At 44.3% G+C, this 10,597-nt stretch overlaps 1 protein-coding gene across 4 annotated transcripts in view; it reads right to left on the reverse strand.

The window, feature by feature from the left end:
- Fam72a (family with sequence similarity 72 member A) overlaps positions 1-10,391 on the reverse strand; it is a 12,653-nt gene extending 2,262 nt beyond the window's left edge. The window contains exons 1-6 of one of the 4 annotated variants that reach the window (XM_033762224.1): positions 10,222-10,391; positions 8,982-9,602; positions 6,568-6,645; positions 2,829-2,953; positions 516-642; positions 270-348 (exon numbers count right to left, since the gene is read on the reverse strand). In XM_033762224.1, coding sequence (XP_033618115.1) covers positions 270-348; positions 516-642; positions 2,829-2,953; positions 6,568-6,645; positions 8,982-9,133 — 561 coding nt within the window. In that variant the 5' untranslated portion in view covers positions 9,134-9,602; positions 10,222-10,391. Of the gene's footprint in view, positions 1-269; positions 349-515; positions 643-2,828; positions 2,954-6,567; positions 6,646-8,981 lie in introns of all 4 variants that reach the window. The other 3 variants (XM_019205888.2, XM_010613088.3, XM_010613089.3) reach the window with 3 other exon arrangements.
- Between the last annotated feature and the right edge of the window lie 206 nt (positions 10,392-10,597).

The following is a 10,597-nucleotide window of genomic DNA, read 5'->3' on the forward strand; positions in this document are numbered from 1 at the left end:
TATATTTATTTATTTATTGCAAATCTAGTTTATCACTTATCCATTCCTCTAGCTGCCTATCCTACACAGGTGCCTAAGGAGACATGAACAGAAATGTGTGCTAGATTGTTAAAACAGGGAAACAATCTATTTTGTTTGAGAGATACTGGAATCTAGATAGGCAAAAAAAATAATAATAATAGCATTTATTTGTTGCTAGTGAGGGTACGGGTGTATACTGTATTACGTTCTGTGCGAAGTGCTCTGTTATGAGAAGCACCCCTCCCTACCTGCAGAATGAATGGTATTCTGCTTCTAGTAACAGGCACCGGAAAGCTGGCAGGATTGCAGGAAGCATCGGGCTCAAATCTAAGTAAAAATTAGAACCCGAAAAGGTAAATGAAGAGCTGGAGCCAAGTTGCCTTTGAGAGTATTGGCCACAAATCTGAGGAATTTGAGCTAAGAATTCACAACCCTTTTAGGGGAAGTTCTGGGAAACCCAGATGTCTACTTGAAGGCTGTCCTAGAATACAGACCTGCAGGGCTCCTTTCTTCCAGGCACTCTAGAATTTGGTAAAATGCGCCTGCATTCCTTCCATGTCAAGGACTCAAGGTACTCAAGGACAATCCCAATGCCATTTGGAACACTCACATCCTGGGCACCTAGGAAATCTGACTTTAAATCACAGTAGAGTTATAAAGGAGACATTTGATATTCTTAGAGTTGATACGCACAGCCATGGAGCAGCTCAACACTTTGGTTCAAAGGAGAAAAAATAAACTCGGAGACTGAATCTCACTGAAACGCCACCGCCCTCTCTCTGTTAAGATGGGAGGAAGGAAATCTTGTGAGACATCTGTTTCTCAAGGATTAGATTCAGTGCTAATAGAAGAACACTGGGCTTTTATCTCTGAAAAATTTACCAATATGAAAAAGTAAATCAAAATTGAAAAATCTCCACCCAATGTTTTGAGTCCTCTGAGGCAGGAAAAATGATATTAAAGCAGAAACTTCCTTTAATGTGTCCCGTGAGCAATACAATTATAACACTAAAGGCCTAAATTAGGAGCCTGTATCTTGCTCAGTGGAGTTCAGAAGAGTCCTTGCTTCAAAACAGCCTTGTTAGCATATAAGAGTCTTAAATTAAGACCTCTGAAGAGACAGTATTAAGAGCCACAGTGAATCCCAGGTGATTGGAAAAAAAAAAAAAAGTCAGCCTACAAAAAACCCAAGCATAATGGGAAGGTTAAAGACCCTGACAACCTAGATTGCAATTCATGAGCTTCTGAATGTGAAGGCAAATCAAGTTCAGAAGAAATAGAAAAATTTTTTTTAAAAAGGAAGGAATAGATTTTAAGTTCTTAACAAGACTAAAACATACATTTAAAAACCTGAAGCCGGTTGTGTTGGCGCACTCCTGTAATCCCAGCACTCAGGAGGCTGAGGCAGGAGGATCGCCACAAGTTCAAGGCCAGCCAGTGCTACACAGTGAGTTTAAGGCAGCCTGAAATACATAGTGAAACGCCATCTTTAAAAAAAGGGATTGCAAGTTCAAGCCCAGCCTGGACAACTTATAGATAAATAAATAAACAAGTAAATAAATAAATAAAGGCTGGAGTTATAGCTCAATGTGAAGCCCTGGGTTCAGGTCCCAGTAATGGGGGAAAAAAAAAGAAAAGAAAGAAAAAAGAAAAACATCTGAGAGGGTTAATGCCAAACTAGATCGTGAAACTCCTTTTTGGGGGGTGCAGGGTCTTGCTAAGTCCCTGAATGTCTCAGGTTGGCGTCACACTTGTGTTCCTTCTGCCTCAGCCTCCTGGAGTTCTGGAATTGCATGCACCGCTATGCCCTACCTGCCAAGTTCCCCAGTGTCAGCTTAGTATGTTGTCCACGTGGCTACTGGACATCAAGAACATGTGTCCCATGATAAGACTCAATGACTTCAGATAATATGAAAAGTATCATACACAGACTCTTAAGAATTGGTAGTTTATTTGCTTATAAAAATTGGCACAACATATCAATAATAAATATTTCCCTTGGGCCAGGGATTTAGCTCAGTGGTTCTGTCACTGCCTTGTAAGCCCAAGGTCCAGAGTTCGACCCCCATTACCCCCCCCAAATTCCCTCAACTAAAGTTCTGTAACTTATTAATATAGATGCCCAAATGTCTATTTTTATCCTAAACAATTACCAAATACAGAGGTTTCCTAGTGGTCCTCTTCCCATCTCCACTGGCCTAGCCTCTTCTTTATCCCATCTTTACACAAACACAAACATTATCATGTTTAAAATCTTCCTGTGATCTCAGCCCTTCGGAGGCTGAGGCAGGAGCATCTCAAGTTTGAGGCCAGCTTTGGCTACAGAGTGAGTTCAAGAGCACTGTGGACTACATATTGAGACAAAAAACAAAAAAATCTTCAAAAATTCTCTGGAGTAATAATATATATCAAAGTGGCAGTTTGCAGTAAGTAACATATCAATTTTTTTTTTAGAAAGGGTCTTGCTATATAGCTCAGGCTTAAGGTGAACTCTTGACATAGCCCAGACTGGCCTCGAACTCCTGGTGATCCTCCTGCCTCAGCCTCCTGAGTGTTGAGATCACAAGCAAGCACCACTATGCCTGGCCTAAAATTTTAATTTGAAAAGACCAAAAATTCCGGCCAAGTTTGAAGCCCTTAAATACAGTGATCGATGAAGAGATGGCAATTAATTTGGGCTACCAGTTTTTAAAGGTGACTGTTGGTGCGGGGGAAGGATGGCTGTTTCCTCCTGCCTGATCCAAGAGAGCACTGGGCTCCACTCAGCTGCTGCCAGGGGATACCCACTGGATGGCTTGGTTTCTTACCAGTAGAGTCCAGTCTGTTAATACCATAAACTGCTCGGCTGTGAAACATCCAGAAGTGTCCATTGTTGCTGGAAAGAAGGCAGGAACTACAGGGAACGATCACGTGGTAACCTACAATGTTTCCACTGAAAAAGAAAGTAAATGCCATTAGATAGGAGGAGTACCTGGCCCCAGGGAGGCATTTTGATGTGCTAATGTAAACAGGCCCCAGGTGCTCAGGTCTTTGGGCTGGCAGGTCTCTCTGCACAGGGGCATGGGAGAGTCTGTAAGTTAGGCACAATGATACCAACACCCTGTCATATGTCTTTGCTACTTTTGTTTTATGTATTCCCTCCTCCGAAGCTAGCTTCTGGATGGGATTTGTTTTGCGCAGAGCAAATATAAGGTTGTGGTTCGTCCTGTGAGGTGCCCCAAATTGATGTGCTGTTCAGACACAATGCATGAAGTAAGTTCAGATCTGCGGGTAAAGGCTTTTGCCACCCCAAGACTGCCGCAAGTTGGGCTCGTCCGTGTTCTTGTTCCATGCCAACACCTGAAAACGGCTTCAACAGATGGAGGAGTAGGAAGGCAGCAGGAGTCCCTGTAAGCGAAACACAAGCTGGCTGCTCTAAATTTAGTTTCAGTGTTTTTGAAGGAATCCAGAACGAAAGCAAATCCTCAGGCTCTGGAGAAAGATGAAAAAGTTTTCACTGTCTTCCTCTTCCTACCCACTGAATACAGCCACCTCAGTCTTCCACAACTTTTTCCTAGCTAGCCACGTAGTAAGTAGAACATACGGGATGCTTTATTTAGTACTCTCTTTTTAAAGATGACATCCCGGGGCTGGGGATTTGGTTCAGTGGTTTCAGCGCCTGCCTAGCAAGTGCAAGGTCCCAAGTTTGATCCCAGTACAAAAAAGAAAAGAAAAGAAAAAAAAAAAAAAAGAATAAATGGTATCATGAACTATGTATAGTTTGAGTTGTAAAAATTCTTACAGTTGGGCTGGGAATGTAGCTCAGTGGCACCTCATTTACCTTGCAATTTGATCCCTGGTACAACAACAACAACAAAAATCTTACAGTTGAGGTCGGTCTCCCTGTGAAATGTGGGAAGCTGTTACTTGTGGGAGACCCTATAAAAGAATACTATAAAAGGTACAAGTCGCCCCCCCCCCAAATATGTCTTCCAATCATAAGCTGCTTCAAAGGCAAACCAATGAAAACCAAAAGCAGTTTTGGAGGACAGGCAGCTGTTTGTGAGACTCTGTTGCAAGAATAAATTGTACAGCTTTCATTGACACCTATTTTCATTCATTTATCCATCCAGTCACTCGGCTAAAGTTTACTGAGCATCTGCTTCATGGCAAGCACTGCTCTGGGTGCTAGGACCAGCTGCAGACAAAACTAAGTGCTAGTTCTCAGATCACTTTGCCCCCTTGTTAAAAGTCCCTCAGTGGTTTCCCATGAGCCAAAGGTGAAAATAAAAAACTTCTCCACACCATGGTCTAGAACGGTGATGGCGAACCTTTGAGCGAAGCATGCCCAAAGTGCAACCCAAACCCACTCATTGATCTCAGAGCACCAGCTCTGCAATTCAACTGAATCCTGAGGTTTTAGTTTAGCAAACACAACTCACACATCAACATCTTTTGCTCAAAAGGAAATCAAATGTGTGTGCTGTATCTTTGCCACCACTGGTCTGGATTTTCTGTGCCTAGAACAACAGCCACCTGTAGCTATTGGCTACTGAGTGCTTGAAACGAGGTTGGACTGAACAGAGATATCCTGCAAGTGTGAAATGTAAGCCAGATTTTAAAGAGCAATGGGGGAAAAAGAATGTAAAAACCAGGAGGCTGAGGCAGGATTGCAAATTCAAGCCTAGTCTGGGCAACTTAGTATCTTAGAAAGATCCTGTCTCAAAGCAAAAAATTAAAAAGGGCTGGGAGTGCCATTCAGGGTGAAGGCCCTGGATTCATGCAATACCACTTCTGCCAAAATAGAAAAAGATATTGTTCCTTTAATTATTTGCATTTCTTTCAGGTCAAAAATGATATCTTGGACATATTGTGTTAAATCGATATAACTATGTTAAACAAAATGTATAGCTGGCTAATACTAATTATACTTGCTTTTTTAACTTTTAAAATATTAGTAGAAAAATTTAAATTGGCCTGAGTATTTCTATTGGACAACATTGCTCCAGATTATCCAGGGTCTGACTTTTTTTCCTTGCAGAAAGGCTCTCACAGTATAGGCTAGGCGAGCTTCCATTTGTGATCCTCATGCCTCAGCCTCCTGAGTGTTGGGATTACAGGCTTGTACCCCCAAGCCCAGCTCTGAGTACATCTTAACCTATTCATATTAGTCCCTCCATGTTCAACATCTTTTTTATTCCCTAAATATGTGAAGCCTTTGTGGGAGGCGGTGCTGGGGAATGAACCCCGATCCTGGCGCTGAGCTACTTCCCCAGCCTTCTGTATATTCTGAGACAGGGTCTTGCTAAGTCTCCAGGTTGCCCAGGCTGGGCTTGAACTTGCCTCAGCCTCCCAGGACACTGAGATCACAGGTGTGTGTGCCATCACATCCCGCATTTAAATTTCGTTTTTCATGAGTTCTTTGTGGTTGCAGTTCCTCTGCCTAGAACATTATTCTTTGGGCTTCTTTTCACCCAGGACTCAACTCCAATGTAGTAGCTTCACAGCCTCCCTGACTATGGTATCTAAAAAGACCCTTACCAGTTCTACTATCCTCTGTCATTTATTATTTTTCCTTTGGAGTTCTTCCCACTATATTAAATATCTTAAATATCCTACCGACCGCGACTATTTCCCCATGAGGATAAAATGTTCAAACGCCGATGACTTTACCTCACTTCTTACTGTGTCCCGGCAAATCTACCGCACAAGAGCCACAGCAGGCATGCGGTACCCTCTTGGCCAGCCTGCCCTGCGGATGAGCATCAGATGACAGCTGTGTTTTCTAACCTGAAATCAGCATTCGGGTTTAACCACAGCGTTGACACTTTGGGGCAAATACGTGGATTTTGGGTTGCAGTTTGGGTGCTGGGCTCTAACAGGTTTGCCATCACTGCCCTGAGACCTTAGTTCGACAAATTAAGTCACTAGAATTACAATTTGTAATCCAAACCTCATGCAAATGAGAACATTTTAACTTTTGTTTTTCTAGAGTGGAATAATAACAAAGCCATCTACCTTTAAAAAAATAATAGCAAGAGTTCTCGTCTATATTTTAGTTATAGTTTACCAGTCCTCTTAACATTCATAATTCACTTCCTTTTCACAAGCAAAAATTTATAGGGTCAATAGAGAAGACATTTTAATATGTTTCTTAATAAGATAAAAAATTAAATAAGGAAACAAAAGTTCAGAGCTTTAGATGTTTAAGGAATTTACTCAAGATCATGTACAGTGAGAGAAAGGCAGGGCTCAAGTCTGATTTTTATGACTATAATTCCCAGCGCCGTGTCCCTCCTATCTTACTGCCCATATATTGTCTTATTCTGGGAGGAAAAAAAAAATCAGATAACTGTGAGTGCACTTTGAAAAATTACAAAATCATATGCAAATGTGAAGTATCACAAGACCCTTTTTAACACTAGCTCTAAGTAACAAATGGCTTTGCAATGGCTCATTGCATGGAGTCGATCAATCTTCCCTGCAGCCCACTGAACCTTTCTCGGGTCTTGGGTGTCAACATCCATCTTCCAAACCTAGCCAACCTAGAATATGGCCACCAGTTACCATTTTAAACACGCGATGTCCTTCAGTTTACACTTGCAGATTTCAGTGAAATAGCATCTTCCAATGAAGTCCACCGCCCTGGAGAATGAAAAAGTTCAGTCAAATATACCTTAAAAAGTTGAACTGTGGCAAAATAACCCCACAAAATTTATCATCTTAATTTTTAAGTGCACTGCACAAAAGTGTTAAATATAGTCACACTGTCATGCAATGAATCATGCAATGAATTGCCAGACCTGCTTCATACTGCAAGACTGTATACTTAAGACGAAACCGCTCCCAGCTCCTGGCTGCCACCATTCTAAGATTTGTCCATGCCAGAACCCCATGTAAGTGGAGTCACATAGCATCTGTCCTTTTGTGACTGTTTTATGTTACTGAGCATACTATCCTTATGATTCATCCATCTTGTGGTGTATGATAGGGTTTTCTTCAAGCTGAATAATATGCCATTGTATGTATAACTATTTTGTTTAGTCACCCATCAGTTGAGTGGATGGACATTTGGATTATGTCTCTCTACGGGCTATTGTTAATAATGCTGCTGTGAGCATGAGTGTACAAATCAAATATCTTTTCAAGATCTTGCTTTGAATATATGTGTGTGTGTGTGTGTGTGTGTGTGTGTGTGTTCGTTCCTGGGGATTGAACCTAGGGCTTCTGTGCTTAGTTACATCCCCGGCTTTTTTATTTTGTGACACAGTCTCGTTAAGTTGCTAAATTGCCTTTGTTGGGCTTGAACTTGCAGTCTTCCTGCCTTCGCCTTCCAGAGGCTGTTACAGGTATGTACCACCCGCCTGGCCTGCTTTGAAATCTTTTAGACAGATACCTGGATGTGGAACTACTGATAACCATGTTGTTTTCCATAGGGGCTGTGCCATTTTACATTCCCACAGTATATAAGAGTTCTAATTTCTCTCTCCATATTCTTACCATAGAAAGTACTTTCGCCATTTAGTACAAATTTTGTAAATTTAAAGAGTGGAAAGAGACTGTAAAGTCAAATTACAGTATATTTTGCGCAAATCAGCTAATATTTATGAGCTCACTATACATACCTGGAAAATCTATTTTTAAAAATCTTATGTGTTCATTGATTCATGCATATCTCACTACATTGGTCTATCATTATTATAGGTCTGACAAAGAACAGTAGAAAAGACTTGATTGTATTCTAGGCTGTAGTTTTACCTATAAAAATTTACATATTTGAGTCCTACTTATGATTCCCCATTACTACAGCTATTATAGAAATGAATGGGTTACTATGCTAAATTTTTGTATGTGCTACTAAAAAGAAACAAAACAAAACACACACCAGACAATAAATCGTAGAATCAGTTGCTGGAAAGTTTCTGTGATTTACTGCCCAGTGCTTTTTTTCTTTTTGCAACAAATAGCTACATATGCACAAACTTAAATATTAACCCATTTGCCTCTGCAGTGAGCCTTTAGCTTTGCAGTTAGGCATGACTATACTTAAGCCAACTCACAGAATGTTTCAAGACAGGAACAATTCACAGGTTGACTTGAGCTTCATTTTAAATACAGGCTATCATAATTTCCTTTTAAGTCTGTACCTTGGAGGACTTGGGAAAATAGGTGCCCATTCATATTTTTGGTAATTATTTTCATTTTAATAATTAAAGTTCCAATAAAGAACAAACTCTTGGAAATCACATAGGGATTATGTGTTGATCATGGGAAAAACAAGTACCTTTAGAGCTACATAAAGGTTTATTTAAGTAAAATAAAACGGCTATCTTATCAAATAGGAAGCAAAATTTAAGGAGGTTACACTTAAAAGTGAGAAGTGACAGAAAACAGACTTTAAAAGGATTCAGTTATGCAAACTGATGTGCAGTACCCAAAATAGGCTTTACGGGGGATAAGGAATTATCTTAAGGCTAAGTATTTTTCATCCCATAAAGATCTATCTAGTTCTCTCTCAGTGTGGGGTTAGGAGGGGGTTGAGCAACAAATTTTAAATCACGGACCACGGAGCTGACTGAGCGAGCCATTTGCAAAGAATGGTAGAAAACTTTCGGTTTGGGTGTAAAACTTTGCGGAGAAGTACGAAAACCGTATGTGATTTGTCTACAAGAGTCCAGAAAAATCTTGCTTGAATTTATCTCGAGGCTAAGTCATGGGCTTGACTCGGTGGAACAGGACGGTCGGGCAGGGATCCAACGGAAGGGATGCGCGGCCACATGAGTATCATTGAACCAGAGGCATTACATCAGGACTGACCACTCGGGCTAAACCACAGACTGTGTCCAGACAGTCTGCCTGCCTACTTAGATCTACGCCGTGGGCATCAGCAGACACAGGGAGGGGCTGGGACGCCGGACCGCAACCTCTTCACTGACTCCCGAGATCCAAGCCACACACGCTCCCCATTTAGCCCGACTTACTTGGTAGGAGGGATGTCTGTCGAGAAAAGGTCTATATCAGTATCCGCCAGCAAGACGGCCTTCATCCCCCTGGAGCTGAGCACTTGCTTACAGAATTTGCAACACAGGATAGACACGCATCGGTCCTTGAAACTACAAGTGCTGGTAGTCATAGCGTCCCACGGAGGATGAGGTGCGGGATTTAAAAAAAAAACCAGACAAGAACAATATTCCTTCTACTTTAATTCCCCCTGGCGGCGGGGGGGGGGGCGAGGGCGGAGGCGAGGTAATCACGAGGTCTCTGGTTCTTCTCTAAGCGCTAAAACTGGGAAGGAAAAGAGTATTTTGCAGCTTTCCAGGTGGAGGGGTAAAAGAAGTATTTATTGAGTGGGAGCAGATGGGAAGCAGCAAAGTTGGCTTCTTTCTAGCTTTCGGAGCAGAGTGGAGTTGGGCCGGGCCGAGGGAGGGAGCAGGCGATGCTAGCCGAGGAAACTTCGCAGTCTGTCCGTCCGAAGGGTGCTCGCCCCTCAGCTCCCGGGTCTCCCCGACGCTCCTCTCCCGCGGGTGTCCCAGCTCCGGCCCCGGGCCCCGCACGGCGGTCTCTGCGCCGCGTCTCCCCTCGGCTGTCTCCCGCAGCGGCCGCTAGGAGCGAGCAAGCGGTGGTGGTGGGCAAGCGGTGGTGGTGGCGGCGCAGCGGGGCGGGGGTCTCCCTCTAGACCTAGTCCACGCAGGATCCGTTTTGGGCTCCTTCTTCCGCCTTCTCGGCCTTTACAACCCGCTGTCAGTTTGAATTGCCAGCGCCGCGCAGCGATTGGGAGCGGCGGCAGCCCACGTCGCGCAATGGAAGGCCGGCAGCTTCCAACTACACGAGCTCAGTGGCTTGGAGACCATACGCCCCGCCCCAGTAACGGTGCCGAGATCACATCGGCTTTCTGGTTGGTCGGGCGTGGCCCCGCCCCCTACCTCATTGGCCGGCCTCGGTAGGTTCGGGCAAACCCTTCCTCCTTTGCCAACACACTCCCTTCGCACTTGTTATTGGAGGATGTTCTACAGTCCCCGCCGCTCCCTACTCTCTATTGGCTAAAATTCCTTTCAATGCCCCGCCCCTATGCCCAAGTCCAATTGGTCGTGCTGTCTCTCAAGAGTTTGTGTTTGGCTGTTGCTTCACTTTAATCCCGCCCATCAGTTCTACTGTGGGATTAGACAGCCCGGGGAGGAGCTCAGTGTGGGGCCACGCCTCGGTAGTGAGCGCGGGACACACCTCCGAGTTTCGTCCGTTCCTCCCCTCATTCCTGGCTTCTCCGGATCAGCTATCCCTATTGGCTAGGAACCCCATCGGTCGATAGAGAGCGGGCGGTGATTGGCCAGGGGGTGGGTTCTGCTTCCCGGCGGGGTCCTGCGGAGTTGGCCGAGACTCCTCGGGGACTGGGGGGCCGAGCTGCGTAGAAGCGGGAGGCTGGGAAGAGAGGGGAGGAGAGCTCTGAGTGGGAAGCGGAGCCCGGGGCCCGGGGCCCGTCGCGTCAGAGCCAGGTAAAGGCTCCTTCCCTCTCCCCCTCCACCCCGAGCGCCAGGCTGGAGCCCTGACTGAAGAGCCCCCGGCCCTCTCCGTATCTCCCGACGCAGCCCGCCGTGCTTCT

This window comes from Fukomys damarensis, unplaced genomic scaffold (assembly GCF_012274545.1).
Source record: "Fukomys damarensis isolate Sample0158 unplaced genomic scaffold, DMR_v1.0_HiC HiC_scaffold_11, whole genome shotgun sequence".
NCBI lineage: Eukaryota > Metazoa > Chordata > Mammalia > Rodentia > Bathyergidae > Fukomys > Fukomys damarensis.